Source organism: Ictalurus furcatus, chromosome 24, assembly GCF_023375685.1.
Source record: "Ictalurus furcatus strain D&B chromosome 24, Billie_1.0, whole genome shotgun sequence".
NCBI classification, from domain to species: Eukaryota; Metazoa; Chordata; class Actinopteri; order Siluriformes; family Ictaluridae; genus Ictalurus; species Ictalurus furcatus.
The window spans coordinates 2,466,881-2,488,981 of NC_071278.1; the positions used below are offsets into that span (position 1 = coordinate 2,466,881).

The following is a 22,101-nucleotide window of genomic DNA, read 5'->3' on the forward strand; positions in this document are numbered from 1 at the left end:
CAGAAAATAATGTAACGTCTTTAATCGAAGGTGAAATTACGTTTAAAAACCGTGCCGTCTCGTACCTCGGTGTCACGCGTAGATCTCGTCCGTTTTTTAATCAGCGCATTGTACGAACATCATTTCATCCAAGGTTTCTGTAGAGCAGGGGTGTACTGATTCTTCTGTTTTTGTCACGTGCCTCAGGTGCTGAAGGAAAACGCAAGACGCTTTTCTTTTCTTTTTTTTTAAACAGCAAAGCAAAACTTGCGTGTAAGAGCACGATGTCATTACACCGTAACACGCTCACCGCACGAGGCAGGACGCAAGCATCAAATCAAAACCGTACAGCGTGTACAACACGGAACACGCCGAACGAGACTTCGCAGAGATACAAACACACATGAGGGTGTAGATCAGAACGCTAATCAGAAACTAAACTAAAAACAGATGGACAAACTCAGGATGCATTTTTCACAAACCGTGAAAAAGGGGGTGGGGGGGGGGACAGAACCAGGAAGTGACAACAAATCAAACGTCACAGTAAAAGTCTGAGCAGAGCGTGTTGTTCTGGGAAACGTGCTGTGCACTGAGGGGATTCGTGACGTCCACCATAAAGCATTTTTACTGCAAAATATCAAACGGTTATTTCAACACATTTGTATTTTATCACTTCGTCTCAGTTTCACCATGGCTAATGAAAATCACCCCCCCACCCCCCTGCCCCACCATTGCAAAAGGATGTACTGTAGTATTTCTCAAGGATCCCTCTATGTGAAAGCTTGATCTCACTGCTACAAGATAGAGAGATAGACACGAAGGTGCTAATGTGTACAATTCAGCCATACTGTTTGTGGTTTTTGACTCCTCACCATTGAGATACAGGAGACACCGGAAAAGTGCGCCATTCTATTATTCTCAGCTAGAGCGGTGGTCAGACCAAATGATTCAATAAACTTCTCTCAACGGAAAGGCAGATTCACTGAAGGGGAAAGGACGTGGCACGTGAACGAGACGTGTATCGCTTCTGGTAAGCGATTAGTTTTACTTTTTGCTCGGGTGAACTTTGAATTCATGCCTCTGCGTTGTAAGCCAATAGAAATCGAGAAGGTTGGGGCTGTGGTGTCCTTAATTGGCAAAGAAAATGGAAGAGCTCATCGTTACCACACCAGACTTTTGTGTCGTTGCCTCACTACAGTTGCTTGGCACAACCAGCAGGCAGTCGTTAGCATATCTGTTGGGAAATTTTGTTTTTGTTTGTTTGTTTGTTTGTTTTTTCTCTACCTACTTTACTTTTTTTTATTGGCATTGTTAGAAGCTCTAAGCAGTGTCACCTTTCTGTAAATTTTCAAACGATCGAGACAACAGGGTGGCTTTTGTGTTGGAGAGGAACAAGCTGTTTCCCTGTTTCCTGTCCGCACAGCACGCGCTCCTCTCCTAACCCGCTCGTAATGTCAGCATGCGACTGTCTCTAACTTCCCTCGTTCTTACCTTCTCTTTTCTGTTTCCCTTTCTCTGCAGCCTTAAGTCGTTCCATGATGCCTTTCGGCTTGATGAGGAGGGAGCTGGCGTGCGAGGGTTACCCCATCGAGCTGCGCTGCCCGGGCAGCGACGTCATCATGATCGAGACGGCCAACTACGGACGCACCGACGACAAGATCTGTGACGCCGACCCTTTCCAGATGGAGAACGTGCAGTGCTACCTGCCTGATGCCTTCAAGATCATGTCACAGAGGTACACAGAAGTGTGTGTATGCGTCTTTGTGTGAGTGTCGGAGAACGCTGGGTCAGGGAAAACCAGCAACCGTTGTTCGAGAGCCGACCCACTTTACCGCTTACACAACAATTACGCAACAAATACATGCAAAGCGAGATGATAGACAATATCATGCATCTGAGATACCTTCAGGGTGCTTTCACACCTACCTTGTTTGGTGAGGGTGTATTAACTTTTCTCTTTTTTTTCCCGGTCTCATTTGTCAGTTATTTTGTCAGTTCCTGCTTCTCCTGAGGCATGTCAGTCTCGTTTAACTGAACCTGGAAGCCCTGTTCTGCTTACATGAGCTCACAGACGCCCCAGATCGGTTAGTGTTTCTCCGATTGAAAGGAGATCAAGTAATACCATTCCATTGCTCTTTTGATGACCTGGTCATGGATCACTCTGGCATCATCGGTACATTTACATTTCTGAGCGTTTACTAGACTCCCTTATCCAGAGCGACTTACCGTACATGTCCCTTAGTGCTGGAATGAACTTCCAGCCTTAATCCGTCGGCAAATCCGTCCAAAGTCACGTCGGCAAACCGTGCGAAACACGTCAAAGCTGTTCTGAGGCTCTGCGCCAAAACGGCGTGAACCCGACTTGCCGCTTATCACCACGCTAAAGTTTATTCTCGACACGTCTTTGAAACTCCGGAACGTATTGTGGAAGCTGTCGCTACCCGAGCCACGCCTCCCGCCCGAATTTGTGCCATTTCCGACGCTACGAGCGCAGAGAATGATGCACGTGTGACAGGACACGGGTTTTTGTGCGGATGCCAAAAATAAAGGCCTCGTCTCCCTCCCTGCAGAACGTGCATTTATTCCACAGCGCACGTGGTCCGATGCATTTATTACGCTGATCCATTTCAGTGGCTTAAATAAGGAATATACAGTATGAGTCTAAAAATAATAATAATAATAATAATAATAGCTCTATGAGCTAAGCCTGTGCAGAAACGTTCGGAAATTGTTATTGTTATTGACCCTAAATTATTAGTATTGACTGTTTTTTTTGTGTGTGTGTGTGTGTGTTTTATTTATTTTAATTAATGGCTATTAAACAGCCCTATAAGTGCTAGGAGAATTATTAGAGTAATCTAGCGCTAGTAGAGTAATATTATGTTCACTATTCAGCTATTATGTTCACTATTATGTTCAGCTATTATGTTCACTATTCGATATTTTCCTCAGACGTGTTGGTACTCTAGATTGTTAATTTAAAAAAAAAAAAAAGACTCAAGTACACTTTAATTACATTTGGCCTTAAACAGAAACCAAACTTTTATGAGTTTTGCCAATTTAAGGGCTTTTGTGAGCTCAAAAAAGGTTTATTTCACGAATATGCCCCTGCAACACGCAGGCTAAGGGACGCGTTTATTTACACAAAGCGAAAATCCCAGAATGCAGTGCAGCGATACGACGCGGTTGAGGTTGAGACTTGGCTCGGCTAGTCAGCGTAGCGAGCCACGAGGTGACGGGGTATTAGCGGGAAAGTCGACGCTTCGGAAGCTGGTCTGTTTGAGCAGAGTGTACGGATGAGGAGGGGAGAGAGCTGGACTAAAGCGCCGCCGCATCACTCTCTTCTCAGCAGGTGGTGAAAGTGAACTGCTCCTGGCTGTAGGGCGCTACGTGGGTCTACAACACTATTATAGCTCTGTGTAGTGAGCGTAGAAAGTGACTGGTTAGGAGTTAGGATAATGTGGTGCAAAACATGATGGGTTTTGTTGTGCAGTGATCCTGGGTTACATATTAAATGTAAAACGGAGCTAAATATGTTACGAAAAAAAAAAAAAACCACAAAAAGAAAAAAAAAAATGAGTAGTGTGGAGTAGAGCGTGTGGAAGAGAAAATAATTACAGGCTTTATCTTTAAGGTAATTAAAAACTGAATGCAGCGTCTAAAAGAAGATGGCAGCGACGTTATACACGCAGAGAGACACGTACGTGTTTGTGTACGAGAGTGAGAGAGAGAGATACAGGGAGAGATAGAGTAAGACAGGCAGCGATCTAGAGAGAGACAGATAGGGAGAGAGAGACAGATACAGAGAAAGACAAAGAGAGAGAAAAAAAACAGAGAGAGATACAGAGAAAGATACAGAGTGAGACAGATACAGAGAAAGACAAAGAGAGAGAAGAAAGACAGATAGAGATATACAGAGAAAGACAGACAGACAGATAGAGAGAGATACAGAGAAAGACAGACAGACAGATAGAGAGATACAGAGAAAGACAGACAGACAGATAGAGAGAGATACAGAGAAAGACAGACAGGCAGATAGAGAGAGATGCAGATAAAGACAGACAGACAGATAGAGAGAGATACAGAGAACGACAGACAGACAGATAGAGAGAGATGCAGATAAAGACAGACAGACAGATAGAGAGAGATACAGAGAACGACAGACAGACAGATAGAGAGAGATGCAGATAAAGACAGACAGATAGAGAGAGATACAGAGAACGACAGACAGACAGATAGAGAGAGATGCAGATAAAGACAGACAGACAGATAGAGAGAGATACAGAGAACGACAATGAGAAACGGACTGAGACATACAGAGGAAGCGAGACAGAGGAAGATAGACAGATGAACAGAGAGACAGACAGGCAGTGAGATACAGAGAGAGAGAGAGAGAGAGAGAGAGGATTAGGGAGATGAAGAAGAGCAGATAGAAAACATTACAGCCACATGGATGGGAATACAGATGGTTGTTTGTGTGTGTGTGTGTGTGTGTGCGTGTGTGTGTGTGTGTGTGTGTGTGTGTGTGAATATATTTAAATGGTGCTTGTGCATGTAATATTGATAAACTGCTGTGAGGCGCCGTACATCACGCAGCGTTGCTGTGTGCTGCTCAGCTTCCGTACGCACACGCCTGTCTGTTTTCTTCCTAATGTCGCAGTCACGTGATCACGTCTAGTGGGAAATTATTCCATCTCCCCGCTCCAGCCCAGAGGGACGATCCTCTCCATTCTGTCCTCATGTACACATTATTAACTACATAACTAACTCTCTCTCCCCTCCCTCCCCCCCCCCCCCCTCTCTCTCTCTCTCTCTGTCTCTCTCACACTTCCCTCGCTCTGTCTCACTTTATCAATTCACTTCCAGTTCGGCAGCTTTTATTGGCGTGAATGCTAGAAATCACACTGCCACTAAAGCACATAGACGCTTAAACACACATATATCACTACACAACACACACACACACACACACACAGTGAACACATACATAGTAGGATGGATAAGCACTAGGAGATAGTGTGTAGGACAGTTTATCTCTCTTTCTGGATCTGTTTCCATTCACACGCTGGCAAACGCAAATCTGTGTTTCCATTAATGATCACGTAAACGTTATCTTCACGGAAAGTACCAAAAGATGCCAAAACCGGCAGTGAGATGGAGAGATTTAACGTTCGATGTTCATTCGTTTATCTTCAGGAAGCATTTTGTCCTGATTTGTTGACGTTTATTCTGTTGATTAAATCGATATAAACATTTTGACGTAGCTGGATATGAAGCTGAAACTCTACTACTTACAGCTCTACCATCCATCCATCCATCCATCTTCTATACCGTTTATCCTTCAGGGTCGCGGGGAACCTGGAGTCTATCCCAGGGAGCATGGGGCACAAGGCGGGGTACACCCTGGACGGGGCGCCAATCCATCACAGGTCACATTCACATACACACTCACACACCCGTTCATACACTATGGACACTTTGGACACGCCAGTCAGCCTACCGTACATGTCTTTGGACTGGGGGAGGAAACCGGAGTACCCGGAGGAAACCCCCGCAGCTCTACATCATCACTTCTTTCAAAATAAAACAAACCAAAACATTCCGTCGCTCTTTTCAGCATTCAGTCTTTAATAATATTTAGGTGTCTCTTTCTCATTAACTCTCTCTCACTGTCTCTCTTTATTGCTGTCTGTCTTTCACGTGTTGTCTCTCTTACTATCACTCAGTACGTTTACACGGACAACGATAATCCGATATTAACCCGATTAAGACGATACTCAGATTAAGAAACTAGCATGTGAACAGAGATTATTGAGGACCTTAATCCGACTAAAGTAAACACAGATCGGATTAAGACGTAATGCATTTCGAAAATGCGACTAAAATAGGAATACTCGCATTATCGAGGTGCGTTACAGACATGTACACACCTTAATCACACTATTAACGTCGTGTTGGAGTTTTCTCCGCATTGTGAGACAGGACACGTACACACACGGCAGCGCTCGACCGTTTGAAGGCAAACAAGAGAGCACGGCTGCGTCCCAAACCGCGTACTTACCTGCTGTATAGTAGGAAGTGAAATACACGTATCTCAGCTACTATATAGAAGGTAAGTACACGGTTTGGGACGCGGCCCACGGCTTCAAGCAGTCGTCTATTAGCACGTACAGCACGACTAATAATTAACCGCACTCGAAGCTTTCGTAAAATTAAACAGGAAACACCCAAAACTGTATACGGTTCCATAACGAAGACCAACTGTACGTCGATACGTGAAATTCTGGAGGGACGTCGGACGGCGTGGCGCGGTGACGTAATGACGTGTGACGTTAATCAATCTATGTTCTAGAACATGTAACACAGGAACATGAAAGGAGTATTCTAAAAGCGACTCGTGTAAACACCTTAATCAGAATATTATACGTCTTATTCAGAATAAGGTCAGTAATTAGATTACTGCTGTCCGTGTAAACGTACTGACTGTCTCACTGTTAATCTTCCCATCTCTCCCATTGTTTCCGTCTTTTCGCCTCTCTTTTTCTTTCTGCCTCTCTGTCTCTCGCTTTTTCTGTCTCTTTCTCATGCTGTCACTCTTTCTCTGACTTTTTATGCCTGATTCTCTCTCTCTCTCTCTCTCTCTCTCTCTCTCTTTGTCTCACTCTGTTGTTCTATTTGCTCTTATTGTCTTTCAGTCTTTTTTTTTTATCCCTTCCAGTCCCTCTGACTGTGTCTGTCTTTGTCTGGGTCTCTCTGTCTCTCTCTTGGCTGGCTGCCTCTTGATTTCTGTGACTCTTTGTCTCTCTTGCAATCTCTGTCGCTATTACTATCTCTCCATCTCTCCGTCTCTCTCTGTGCCTCTGTTGCAGTTATGATTTATGTGAATATAGTGAATATAACTATATATTTTTTTTTCTGCTTGGAAGTTGTAAAGTATAATAGTGATGCTATCTTCTGATATCTTTACCTCTCCTCTTTGGTTTAAGGTGTGATAATGATGAGGAGGAGGAGGAAGAGGGTGATGATGATAAAGGAGGATAAGGAAGGGGGGAAGTAGGAGGACGATGATGAGGAGGAGGATAGTATGGTCAGAGAACAGGCTGATAATGGAAACATCACTTTTCTTCTTGTGTGAATATGAGCCGCAGTGGCTTTCCTGAAAGTGCCACATCTTGTCAAGTCGGCTGATTGAAAATGACATTTTTTATAGATGATATCTTTGTGCGAGTTACGCCGCAGCTTGCCCCTTCCCCAAAGATAACAACTTCAGATGTGCAGCTGTTTAGACCTAATGACGCGTTGGAACACACGCTTACACATTTTGATTGAATCAATAATTCATTTTAAATGATTTTTTTCAGACGTGCAAGCATCCATCATTATCCCTCCATCCTTTTGGATTCCACTGAACATCAACAGTACCATGTCTGTGTCAGCGCCGAGCTGAGAACAGTCCCGCGCCTGAACATCAGGTTCTTTGGATACTTATGTTCCTGATGGTGTTCCTCTCTGATAAGAAGGCACTCTGCTTCAGGGTTCTGTAAGGAACTTTTAAGGTTTTCCCAGAGAGACAAGCAATTTGCCCATGATTTTTATTTTTAAATTCTTTAAAGAGCGACACATTGTACTTTTGATCCATTTATAGGTATGATTACTGTTCTAGAACATCTGCGAAACAAGATATAATCAGTCACTTCCTCACCAACCGGTATTTTTGCCTCTCAACAACAACAACAAAAAAAAGCAGCCTGTCACGTTACCAAGAAACTCCTCTGAAGACTGTTGGAAAACTTCCTGACTGTTACAAAGTGCTGACACTGGAGACTCTCTACATAAATGTTCAATAAACATCTCCTTACTTAGTGGTTAGTATGTTTGCCTCGTACCTCTGGGGCCGAGGGTTCGATTCCCACCTCCGCCCTGGGTGTGTGTGGGGTTTGCGTGTTCTCTTCAGGGGTTTCCTCCTGGTACTCCGGTTTCCTCCCCTAGTTCAAAGACATGAGTTTTAGGCTGATTAGCATTTCCCAATTGTCCATAGTGTGTGAATGGGTGTGTGTGTGCGATTGTGCCCTGCGATGGGTTGGCACCCCATCCAGGGTGTCCACCGCCTCGTGCCCCGAGTCTCCTGGGATAGGCTCCCTGTGACCCTGTGTAGGATAATCGGTACAGAAGATGGATAGATGGATGAATGGATGGATGGATGGATGGACTGATCCATGATATGACTGAACAGCACATTTTGTCTGTTCTCGCCCTGATTCCTGGTGCTGAGCATGGGATCTTTTAACTTTAACGGTAGACTGTGCTTTAGTGCCTGAGACAGTGCATGAAAAAAGAATGGCTGTTGGTTTTTTTCAAGAAGCACACATTGTTATGGTTAATGAAGTTGAGTGGCCCATATGGTGGGAAGGACAGCATGTACTCAGTCAGTTTGAGTGCAAGGGTGGCAATTTAATTTTCTCCTGCAAGACAATGTTTTTCATATGGAAGAGATAATGAAGGATCGCCTTGTGTTAGTCATAGCTAAATCAAAGGAGTTATTATGTATTTTATATGTATTTATTTATTTGAATATATATTACCGTAAATGGTGTCTTGAAGCAGGCTGTCGGTGTGTTGTCCCAGGATGGGCTCGGAACGGTACTGTGTGTTTCACTGAATATCGTACTACTAAGGAAGTCATGACCAATTGGGCAGCTTTGCTCAGATCAGTATCACATTGATGTTGATGGGTTGCCATCAGACTTTCACAGGGATTATTCACAGGGATTGTACCGAAAGTGATTTTTACAAGGTTACTTGTGAAACTTATTAATGCATCCCTTTAACAACTTGTTCTCTTTCGCCCAGCGAATATAAATTCTATCTAAAAGTTCTGCTCATATGCTTAAGAACTATTTTCGGCTACCAGACACCGAAAGGACATAAGAAGCAGCCTTACAATATTCCTGAGAAATCAATAATGGACAGCGTGTTCCTGTATGTGATATATTGCATTCCTGTAAGGTCCTCGGTATGACTGTTGGTTTGATTTCCCTTGACCAAGAGAAGACATTTAATCACATTAACCACAAAGTATCTTTGTAATGTAATCAAAACTTGCACTGGTATCAGATCTGTTTCTATTTAAAGTTGTAAGCCATAGTTGTATGTTAGTATCTTGTGTATGATCAAGGCAGGACGTGGGTTGAGCTAGGCGATTTCGGTTTCAAGAGATACCAGGCAAGGAAGTCCTTTCAAGTCAGCTGTACAGTTCTCTTTAGCTTGACGAGCTTGACGGTTTTCCTCCTCCTAACTCACCTGATGCAACTCATCAGCTAATTGACACACGTGAACTAGGCAAGGTAGAGGAGTGAAGTCACCAAAATGTCCAGGGAAGTGGTACTCCATGACCAGGATTGAGAAATGCAGTTCTAGAGAGGGGCAGCAAAAGCTCAAAGCTCCAAGGATCCGGTGTTAATCTGAGCTCGGGTTACTGTCTGTGCGGAGTTTTACTTGTTTTCAGCGTGTCCATGTCGATTTCCTCCAGGTTTTCTCCCTGCCTCCTGTCACTGGGTGGATTGGCGCCCCCTAGGTGTGAATGCTTACCGCATGGTGCTCTGCAATGGACTGGAGTCTCATCCTGGGTGTATTCCCGCTTCCTAACCAGTGTTCCCCCGGATAGACTCCGGGACCAGACCAGGATAAAGTGCTTGCTGAAGATGAATGATGTTTTCACTGATCATGGATCAGAATTTTAAGGATTTATATGAGGCCCTTTGGCAGTCCCTCCAGGATTTCGCGATTTTACAATCGTAGAAGTTAACGCGACATGTAGCAAATTCCGCGACATTCGGAGGAGCTTGCAATTGTTCAGAATTACCGCAGATTGTCCGCAGATTTGGGCCGAGACACGTCATGTGACGTCATCTCAACGCGTGTTCAGTTAAAGCCCTCTTCTAATCACGTGCGTCGGACACGAGTACGGCTAAAAGGTCTCATTTACCAACAAACATCACTGTGAAAGAGCACGCAAAACAATTTTATGCAGTTGCGATTTCACCGATTCAGGTAGTTTTCTGCAAAAAAAAAAAAGGCACGGAAAACTCCACATCGCAAATTTTGAGAAAGCCGCAGCAAACTCGAGCATTTTTCGCCGCAACAGCCACAAAAACACTGAGTCAAATCTTGTACGGAATGCTTAGGGAGCGTGGCTTAGTGGTTTGCCCAGCACCACCTTGGGTTGGCACCCCGTCCAGGATGGACCCAGTTTTGTTCCCCGAGTTCCCTTGGATAGGTTCCAGGCTCCCCCGTGAACCTGTGTAGGATAAGTGGTATGGAAAATAGATGGATGAGGCCCTTAAGAAGACATCTTCTGCCAAAAGACACTGGGACAAAAAGGAGGATTAGGGACATTTAAGTAACATTTCCATGGTCACCAGGGGATCTGCTGAGGGATCACACAGGGTCAACAGTGTTGGGTCTCTTTCTTTCTTTTTTTTCCCAATGTCCACCATAATGTATTCTTAATGTTAGGAGGTTGGGGTCAGAGCACATGGTCAGCTCTGGAGCAAAGAGGGTTAAGGGCCTTGCTCAAGGGCCCAACAGTGGCAGCTTGGCAGTACTGGTGCTTGAACCCTCGACCTTCCAATCAGTAACCCAGAGCCTTAACCGCCAAGCCACCACTGCCCCACTGTATCATACGACAACTACCAACTGGGGAGGATGAAAGCAAACATGTGCTTCCTCCAAAACACATGGAGTTAACCAATCACATATTTTCAAACCCAAAGCAGAGTAACACACTTGGAGGAGAGTGTTATCTCGCACGAGATACAATTTTGCTTTCTTGGACTACCAATGAACACGAATGGCTGTAGCATTGTCAGGATTCAAACTCACAGTCTCCAGACCTTTAGGAGATTGCTTTTCTGTTGCACCACTCGGTAGCAAGTGTTGGCTTTCTTTTTGGATGTATATTTTTTTTAATTAGGAGAGTGTAATCGAGAGCGTCGCTGAGGCATTTTGGTTAACTTGGTTACCGCTACCCTGGGGAATAGAGTCTCTGTATTACAACCGGTGCAGGAAGTACAGAGAATGTTGATGTTTGTTTGTTTTTTTTTATTTCAATCTGATCAACAGTTCCTTCAATCAGCTATCCTATACCTGTACAGGAAGTGAATGTCAGAGCCTGGGGCATCACAGGTCTCTCGGTTGCCTGGATCCTGCCAGCACACTTTTAAGTAAGCCAAGTGGAATGGGACACAATAAATACCCATTTCTCAGGAAATTTCAGCAGGGTACACTCAGTGCCGGAAGCATGTAAGCTGTTTTCAATCTCACGGATGTCGGACACGTCTGCTGGGACGTGGCTGTCGGGGGTAGCCATTGTTTTGTAATCAAAAGTCGTGAGAGAGAGCTAGGATTTCTTGAAGGACCTGTCTGGTTCTCTTCAGTGTACACAGGGAGGTTACGGTGATTTTTTAAAATTTATTTTGTTTTTGTTTTTTTAACACTGAGGCCCTGATTTGCTCGGATACCAAATAACTAATTTGGTATATTTGTGCACGCAAGCGGATAGAAATGCGCGCACAAAACACGGTCGTGTTGCCGGTGATTTACAAAGAATAACCGTGTAATTTAGGCCATGCTTAATGTAGAGGAGTGACACAATGTGTAAAGGAGGTTTTTGCAGCTACCAGGTATGAACATGCATGAAACTAATACTATATAATACTACAATATTAAGTCATTTTTTAAACATTACGACCATTTTGAGGCCCTGAGACCTAGTCTTGACAAACCCTGTCATTTTAAAATGGTACCATTTTGTTTTCAACTTGCAACGACAGACTTCCGCAAATGTAATACCTGCTGTTCAGCGGTATTAATTGATACACTCAATCACTGCTCCTGAAATGTCTTTCAGGCTGCAGTCAATCACAGTGAGAGTGTTAAATTAATCTACTTGCATTGACTCCATCCTGCGTTTCACACTTTTAGGTGGAACCGCGACAAATTGCATATTCATTAAGGTAAACACGTGTTATTTCGCTTGTGTGAAAGACGTAGCCCTCTGTAGTCCCCGTTAATAAATCAGCTTGCAAGGTTTACTGCAGGTTTTTTTTTTTCCTTCTTCTTCTTTTTGCACATACACACCTTCAGTAGATCAGAGTGTACCTGTTATTGTCGTCGTGGAGGAGTGGAATGAGAACGTGAAGTGTTTTTTTGTCCTTTACCGCACAAAAAAAAAAAAAACCTGGGCCGTTCAGAAAGCAAGCCCAGTATGCAATCTGTGTGAAGGTGTGGTGTGCCGTGCGAATCTTTTGGCTGGAGTTCCATAAGCCAGGTGGTCCGAGTCTTTTGGCACAGACGCCTTTCCCAAAGGCTGTTGGCAGACCCCTGAACAAGTGTCCGATTGATAAACAGACAGCTGACTTCTAGTGGAGGAATGCGCATGGGACAATAGGCAGAAACACATCAAACGCACCTTGATCCTGTCCTTTCTGTTCTGAGAGCGAGCCCCTATCTTTCACACCTTTGCACAATGCACATGAGTGGACTAAATAGGTTTCTCCTTTGAGCTTTTCATCTTTTGGCGGAAATACTCAGCAAGGCTGCCACTATCCTTTAGCATCTCTGCTCCAATGTATTCTGGGCTTTTTTGTTGTTGTTGTTGTTGTTGTTTTTGTTTCTTATCATGCCTTTCGTGTTGTCCATCAGTCCATCCATCTGTCCGTGCGTCAAGAGATGAACTGATAAGATTCAAACAGGGTCAAGGTCACAGCAAGGTCAAATGTCTGAAGTATATTTTCAAGGGTATTTCAGAAGAACTAGACTTGCTAGCGGTGGAGGAATCCTGGTTGATGACTTATTTTGGTCCTGTCTCCGACCTAATTAAAATCACAAGTCCCTTCTCTTACATTGTTCACTAGTTCCTTGACTTTCTGTCTATTTCCAAAATCTTGGGGGATTCCAGGGATTTGGCGGATGTTTGGGACGTCCAGGTCTGAGGCCTAGCTCGCACTAACACAAGTAATTCTGAATATGGATAATTTGGGCCAAAATCACATTTCTAGTCCATTTCCCAAACGTTTTCCTTCCACATTGATTTGTTTTGACAACGTAAATCATGCCATTGAATTTTTCAGTGAATGTAATTTAGTTTCATGTCTGTAAATATGTTAGCTTGGTTATTAACTCCATAAAGTGAAGTAGTAATTTAAATACATCTCTCTCTCTCTTTCTCTCATTCTCTCTGTCATTGTCTCACTGTCTGCCTCTTTCTATTTCTATCATTCTCACTCATTCTCTCTCTAGCATTCTCTCTCTTTCTGCATCTCTCTCAGTTTCTCTCTCTATCATTCTCTCTCCGCGTCTCTCGCAGTTTCTCTCTCTATCATTCTCTCTCTGCGTCTCTCTCATTCTCTCGCTGTCATTCTCTCACTCTGTCTGTCTCTCTCTATCATTCTCTCTATCATTCTCTCTCTCTGCGTCTCTCTCATTCTCTCTCTCTCTGTCATTCTCTCACTCTGTCTGTCTCTTTCTATTATTCTCTCTCATTCTCTCTCTATCATTCTCTCTCTCTCTGCGTCTCTCTCATTCTCTCTCTCATTCTCTCTGTCATTCTCTCACTCTGTCTCTTTCTATCATTCTCTCTCTCATTCTCTCTCTCTATCATACTCTCTCTCATTCTCTCTCTCATTCTCTCTCATTCTCTCTCTATCATACTCTCTCATATGCGCTCTCATTCTCTCTCTCTCTCATTCTCTCTCTCATTCTCTCTCTTTCTCATTCTCTCTCTATCGTACGCTCTCATACGCTCTCTCATTCTCTCTCTCTATCATTCTCTCTCTGCGTCTCTCTCATTCTGTCGCTGTCATTCTCTCACTCTGTCTGTCTCTTTCTATCATTCTCTCTTTCTATCATACTCTCTCTCATTCTCTCTCTCTATCATTCTCTCTCTGCGTCTCTCTCATTCTCTCGCTGTCATTCTCTCACTCTGTCTGTCTCTTTCTATCATTCTCTCTCTCTATCATACTCTCTCATTCTCTCTCTCTCATTCTCTCTCTATCATTCTCTTTCTCTGTTTCTCTCATTCTCTCACTCTGTCTGTCTCTTTGTATCATTCTCTCTCTCTCTCTCTCTCTCTCTCTCTCTCTCTCTGTCAGTCTGCCTGTCAAGTCAAAGTCAAGGTCAGAACGTTGCTAATTGGCATGACAAATATTAACATTTGTATTGCCAAAGCTTGGGTACAGACAAATTAGAAATGAACTACAGAAATAAATAAGTAGAATCAAATGTACACACATTTAACAATACAGTCAAACAGAAACACCAGTTACAAGGCTCACAGAACCCTGAGAATTAAAAACAAGAAGAAAAAAAGAATGAAAAACACCCACACATATACATACATGTATGTAAAAGTGCTGGGCAATATGCAGTGACTTGCCCATTTTTCTTTTTAATATAAATGCAGCAAAAACAGAAACGTCTCTTTTTCAGGACACTGTATTTCAAAGATCATTTTGCGTTATTTTCTAATCATTCAACGTTCCGGAGTCAATTATTCCGCTTATACCACAGTTCACACACCTCGAGACACTGCTCAGATGGTTTTTTTTTCAAGACATTCGTCAGGGTTTTGTCCTTAAAATGCTCTCGAGTGTGTGTAACTAATTTATTACACATCTCATCTCAAGCCTCCGTCACTAATTCCACACCGTCATTTTAGCGCTAGTAACGGAGCAGTTATTGGTGAGAGAGAGAGAGAGAGAGGGTGAGAGAGAGAGACAGAGCGAGAGAGAGACAGAGAGAGAGAGAGAGAGTTCACAGTTTTTTCCCGTTTCATGCTGATAATATAAAAATAGAACAAATAAATAAATAAATATTGATACTTGTTCACCGGCTTATCACACATTCTCTCTCTCTCTCTCTCTCTCTCTCTCTCTCTCTAATAACTGCATATCAATAGCTCAAGCCTCCGCTTCACCTCGTGGCCGCATTCATTACCACCTTGGCTGCGTGTTATTTGTCTAATAATTCAGCGGCCCGTCGTCAATTATTCCTCACTTATTTCTGGAAAATGGAAATTTTCTGTCGTTTTGTTTGTTGTTAGCGGTGTGCGCCGCGGTGAACAGAAGGCTAACTCTTCCGTTATTTCAGTTAACTCGGCGTAGTGATATGGAACTGTAATGCGGGCAAAACCTGACCGGAACTACTTTAGCCGTGCATCTACTGAAAAATAATTGCACGCCTCAGAGCTCCTGTCAGCCAATCAGAATCGAGAATTCAACAGCGCTGTGGTATAATACTGCAAGTGTGTTTGTGTGTGTGCATGTGTCTCTCTCTCTCTCTCTTTGTCTCTCCCTGTCTCTCTCTCTCATTCTCTCTCTCTGTCTCTCTCTCTCATGATCCTTCTCTGTCTGTCTCTCTCTCATTCTTACTCTGTCTGTCTCTCTGTATCATTCTCTCTCTCTGTCTCTCTCATTCTTACTCTCTGTCTGTCTCTCTCTCTCTATTCTCTCTGTCTGTCTCTCTCTCTTTGTGTCTCTCTCATTCTCTTTATCATTCTATCTCTCTGTCTGTCTTTCTCTATCATTCTCTCTCTCTGTCTCTCTCTCATTCTCTCTGTCTGTTTCTCTCTCTTTGTGTCTCTCTCATTCTCTCTCTCTCTCTCTCTCATGCTCTCTGTCTGTCTCTCTCTGTCTCTTTCTCTTTGTGTCTCTCATTCTCTCTCTCTATCATCTCTCTCTGTGTCTGTCTCTCTCTCTCATTCTCTCTCTATTTTTCTCCGTTTGTGTCTCTCTCATTCTCTCTCTTTGTCATCCGGTCTCTCTCTCTACCATTCTTCCTCATTCTCGTTCTCTCTGTGTGTCTTTCTCTCACTCTTTCTTCAATTTTTTTTCTAATTCTTTTTTCAGTTCATCAAGCTTTATTAGCATGAGCATATACATGTACAGAATTGACAAAGCATTACAGGAATGAGAACTGCTGTTAATAATAATAATAACTCTTGCTCTTCTCTGTCTCTCTCTATCTGTCTCTCTCTCTCTGTCTCTCTCTCTGTCTGTCTCTCTCTCTCTCTCTCTCTCCCTCGTTCAGGTGTAATAACCGTACGCAATGTGTGGTGGTCGCTGGGTCAGACGTGTTTCCCGATCCTTGTCCAGGAACTTACAAGTACCTGGAAATTCAGTATGAGTGTGTGCCATACAGTGAGTACACTCAATATGCACGCACACACACACACACACACACACACACACACACACACACGTACACACACGTACACACACAGCATCATTCCCACCCCTCACCGACAACCCACACCCCCCCGTCCCCCTCCCATATCCTACCCAGACCTCACCTAACCCCTGAGGAAGTACCATTCACTTACACTCACTCACCCACACACACACACACACACACACACACACACACACACACACTCTCTTACACACTTGCACACGCTCACAAGTGCACTCGCTCACTCTGACGCACTCGCACTCAAACACACACTCAGACAGACGGACGGACACTTTCTTCTCTTCTGCTCTTTCTCTCTCTCTGCCTCACACTCGCACACACTTACACACATACATACACACACACACACTCACACACACACACTCACACACTCTCACATGCACTCACACCACTAAACCCTTTTTCTCCATCAACAGTGCGATGCTCCAGAAACTGAGGGGAGATTTTCACATTGGCGAGATGCTCCAACACACACACACACACACACACACACACACACACACACGTGCTGACATTCCATTTATATGTATTGGAATGTATGCTTGTCCATATATGGAAGTTTGATATATTCAAGAAAGAAGTCATCAGCATTCAATTTTACAGATTTTGTTAGCCGGCTAGCTAGCATGAGCTAACCTGACCGGATTTCTGAGACATATTTTTACATCATATTCATAAATGTTCATAATCTACTCTGTTAACACACGCTAGCTACCTAACATTATTAAACCTGGCAGGGTTTCTCAGAGGACTTTAAATACATACTGATTAAGGGTCAGCAATCTGCGATCACTGCTAACGCTAGCTGGGTAACCTAAATTAACCTGACAGGGTTTCTGAGAGGATTTCATTTTTAAATCAACACTGTTCACAGTTAGCCAGATAAGTAACCTGGGCTAACCACAAAATTTCTGAGAGAACCTTCAACACATTCTGATTAAGAGTCAATAAATTTCACTGCTAACACTAGCCAACTAAATAATGAGCTAACCTGAAAGGATTTCTGAAAGGACTTTTAATACATTTGAATAATATACTAATAATAATTCTGAGGGGATTTGAGTTAAATATGTAGAAATACTAATAGTCATCACTGCTAATGCTCGCTGCTCACTAAAATATGCTAACTTGACAGGATTTCTGAGGGGATTTAAGTTATATATGTAGAAATGCTAATAGTCATCACTGCTAATGCTCGCTGCTCACTAAAATATGCTAACCTGACAGGATTTCTGAGGGGATTTAAGTTATATATGTAGAAATGCTAACAGTCATCACTACTAATGCTCGCTGCTTGCTAAAATATGCTAACCTGACAGGATTTCTGAGGGGATTTAAGTTATATATGTAGAAATGCTAATAGTCATCAATGCTAATGCTTGCTGCTTGCTAAAATATGCTAACCTGACAGGATTTCTGAGGAGATTGTTATTAAAATGATTATTAACATCTATGGATATAAATGAACGATCTTACAGATTCTGTATAGTGGGATTAATGTTATTAGTAGATAGCAGTGAAGATTAACATTTATAAATATGATTTAAATTCTCTCAGAAATCCTGTCAGGTTAGCTTATGTTATCTAGCTAGCTACCATTAGAAGTAAAGATTAGATTTTATTATTATGCGTTAACAATCCTGTCAGACTTGTGGTATAAATATGTTTGAATGAAACCTCTTAGAAATGATGTCAGGTTAGCTTCTGTTAGCTGCCTAGTAATGAAGATGTTTGGGTTTTTTCTCCATGTGTGATTAGGTATCTGTCAGTTTAACAAGCTATTAAACATATTATTATTACTAACTAACAGTAAAGATTTTTAAATCCCCTGAGAAATCCTGTCAGGTTAGTTTATGTTAGCGAGCAGCGAGCGTTATCAGTGATGACTATTAGCATTTCTACATATATAACTCAAATCCCCTCAGAAATCCTGTCAGGTTAGCTTATGTTAGCGAGCAGCGAGCGTTAGCAGTGATGACTATTAGCATTTCTACATATATAACTCAAATCCCCTCAGAAATCCTGTCAGGTTAGCTTATGTTAGCGAGCAGCGAGCGTTATCAGTGATGACTGTTAGCATTTCTACACCCCACAGGCCATTTAAAAAAATTCTCAGTGGCCTAAAATGACGTTTTCGAACGTACAAGAGGACAAAAAAGAATATTACATTTACAGAAACATCCGTATGCACACATATAAACACACACACACACACACTTGCATGTATTGTGGGGCGTGGCTAATGTGAAAATCTCCTGTCAGGCAGTCTCCCTTCCCCCTCATGTGTTCAGTGTTCCCAGCGTGCAGGTGGGGATGTGGGCGGGGCTTGGGAGGTCAGTATTGACAAAGGATTATGGGATATTAACCATGTTCTACAAATACCTGGGTCAGTTTCTCTGCTTTTTTCCTCAGGAGACGAAGAAGAGATGAGCGTGAAGACTTGCCGGCTCTAGTAAAAAAACAACCCAAAACTTTCTCTCTTTTTTTACTCATTCTTTTTTTTTTTTTTTTAAATTCCCTTCTCTTTTCATCAGTATCTCTCGCTCTTTCACTTCGTGTCTTTGAGCTCACCTTGCTTTCTTCTTCTTCTTCCTGTAAATCCTGCGAATTCCGCTCTCTGTCGTTTGCGTTGCCCTCCCCTCCTTTTTCATTCCCTTGTCCCGCGATCCATTTAATGAGTTTCCCTTCGTCTGTCCGTCTCTCCTTCGCTCTCCTCCTTCGCTTCCTCCTCCTCCTCCTGCTCTCCATCCCGTCTTTGTCACGCTTTCATCCTGTCTCCTGCTGTCTCCTGTAGCTCTTTCGTTCCCTTCCTTCTGTCTCTTGCAGGTATTTGGGACGCGTCCAGAACGGTTTCTCTTTCAGGAAAAAAAAAAAGTTTTTATGTTTCTCTCTCTCTCTCTCTCTCACACACACACACACACACACACAAATTTAATCGAAAAAACTGTCTTTTACAGAACTTTTTATGACAACCCTCTGCCTGGCGGTCTTAAGCTGTGCGCGCGCACTCACACACTCACACACACACACACTGCACAGCTAATACAGTCAGAGAGGTTCACAATCACATCCTCTCCCACTTTCTTTCCGCTTTTAGCCGCTCATATTTCCACTCAGCTTTTCTTTCTCTGCCACACACTTGGAAGAAGCGTTCGCGTCGGAGAGCGTAAACGTAACGTAAACGTAAACGGCGCACGCACCATACTTTTGGAAAGCACCGTATCGGATGAGTTGGTTTGCCTCGCCGCTTCATTTCGCTCATCACGAGCCTGTGTATTTTATTCCCGCCCGCTCAGCCGTATCCGGGAAGCATGCGTCTGAATAGAGTTGCGAGCTGGCATGATTAACTTGCTGCTGAACTTGCGTTTTTTTTTTTTGTTTGTTTGTTTGGTTTTTTTTTTTTAAAACTTTGTTTGTGGCATTAGAGCTGAGGAGAAGGACCCGATTCGGTGGTGATGAAAAGTTCTCCCTCTCTGAAGTGACAAAGAAGGAGCCAATTACCGGAATCCTCCGTCAGTCTCTACTCCCCGAGGGACGGCCGATGCTATCCTTCTCCCAGCACCACGTGCTCCAGCCTAGCGTGGAGCAATAAATAGAAACCAACCTCAATTAGATTCAGACGTCCACGCCGCTTCTATCCAAAACCCAGTAACGTGAAAGACGCCCTAATTGTTTTAATTAACGGTGGAGGGTGGATTCGCGCGAGCCTCTGCGGAGATTTGTCGAGATTAATTGAATTTTGCTGCAACTAATCACCCCGTTCACGCCCTAAATCTTTTACGACTCGAGGAGGTGTATTTTTTGGGGCATGTTTACTAGTGAGCTTTTATTATTATTATTATTATTATTATTATTATTATTTTGTTTATTTACTTATTGAATTTCATTTTCACTATGACCAGTTTTAAAGCTGGTCCAAATACTGACCTAAATACTGGCGTTTCTCCGTCAATAATTGAATGCTATAAGTATTTATAATTATTTAAATGGTTAAGTCAGATATTATATTAGTATATGAGCCAAAGAACCTATCAATGTGTTCAATAATAATAATAATAAGAAGAAGAAGAAGAAGGAGAAGCATAATAAGAAACAAATTATAATAAGAAGCTTCTTACGTTTTTACACGTGCACGGTGTAGGGGTGTGAGCGTGTAGACGGAGAGCGTTTTTAAAACGAACTCTATCCGGATTAATGTGGACGTAGCCGTGGTCGTCTGTTCTTTGGGTGTGTCTCTTGGGTGTGTATTAGCGCAGCGCGACATATTGGGAATAGCATCGCTTAACCAGGGTCGTACGGAGAAAGTGCTGGGGTCGAGGTGGCATGAGTATATGGGGACATTCCTTAATTTGCATATTCATGTATATTCATAGATCATAGATTGCATTCGTTATAGGAAAAAAAAAAAATTAGAGGAGTGCTCAGGTCATTCGGATATTATTAAAAAAAAAACAAAAAAAAATGTATCCTTCACTGTGTTTCCTTTAAAAGCTTAATCCTGAAAGCGTCCGTTCTAATATGTTATCGTTTCTATAGTAACAGCTCGTTCACAGGGGCTTGGTCGCTGGACACGGAACATCATCTAAGGCTGATAACGAATGGATTGGGGTTTTTTTTTCCAGTAAGGAAACGTTTATTTAATTGCCGGATTGATGGGAAGGAGTCTCCAGTGTCAGTGCTCTGTTGTAGTCTTCTGTTTTGTCTTATTAAATTCCAGAGAGAGAAGAGAGAGAGAGGCTGGTGAGGAAACCAGTGTTTACAGTATAGCTGCTATAACGTCAGCGAGAAATACTGATGAAATACTGACCCTCACTTGATTTTGCATAAAGATAAGAATACAAAAGGCAGGGAAGGCAGGATGGCTATACTATGTGTGTGCGTGTGTGTGTGTGCGTGTGTGTGTGTGCATTTTTGTGTTCTGCCGCAGCCTCCATGTTAACGTTGGTCTCAGACTAGGAAGTGACAAGAAAGCTAAACTTTCCAAGGTTTCCTTTACAATCCAGCTCACACACACACACACACACACACACACACACACACACACCACAAGCACTAATACGTTTCAAACAGTCACACTCTGCCAACTCTCTGACCCTCATGTTCCTCGGAAACGAGACAGCTCCTCTGTAAACTCACACACACTCACACACACACACACACACACACACACACACACACGCGCGCACGCACGCACTTATTCTCTTACACTCAGAGTCGGCCCTGTTTCTGCTCTGTCTCTGTCCATAATAACTCCTGTATGGTAAACGCAGCAGCCACCTATACACACACACACACACACACACACACACACACACGCACGTAATGAAGACTTGTTGGGAAGCACGGACAGCTCCCGCCGTGTCCCACTGACAGCACAGACGCAGAGCTAAGCCCCGCTCGCTAGACCCAAAGAACATGTACTGAGGCATGCTTAAAAACGGTGGCATATATATATACACACCCACACACACACACACACACACACACACACACACACACACACACACACCGGGCTTCTGCTTTAATTAGGTGACTAATAATACACGTTATACCCAGTTTCCTCCCAATTTAGTCACAGCCAATTCCCACCTGCCATCCGACTTTCCCGTATCACACGACAGCTGGGCGAGAGGCTGAAGGCTAATGAGTGCATCCTCCGACACACGTTCACTTCAATTCATTTCTTTTATTTTTATTGAGATTTTTGTATAACACTTTCTGATTGGCCGGAAGGTGTGCGCTCAAACTGTGTTACGCACAGGTAGTTCCAGTCAGTTTCATCACCGCGCTTCCTATAAACAACTCGAACCATACAGTAGTGACATACAGTTCAACTCACAGCTTTATTATTAGTAGAGACGCGGCACAGACGCA

At 43.1% G+C, this 22,101-nt stretch overlaps 1 protein-coding gene across 1 annotated transcript in view; it reads left to right on the forward strand.

The window, feature by feature from the left end:
* The window catches only part of adgrl1a (adhesion G protein-coupled receptor L1a), a 133,465-nt gene that overhangs the window by 34,720 nt on the left and 76,644 nt on the right, over nucleotides 1-22,101 (forward strand). The window contains exons 2-3 of the mRNA XM_053613494.1: nucleotides 1,501-1,714; nucleotides 16,066-16,175. Of these exons, the coding sequence (XP_053469469.1) occupies nucleotides 1,501-1,714; nucleotides 16,066-16,175 (324 nt within the window). The remainder of the gene's footprint in view (nucleotides 1-1,500; nucleotides 1,715-16,065; nucleotides 16,176-22,101) is intronic.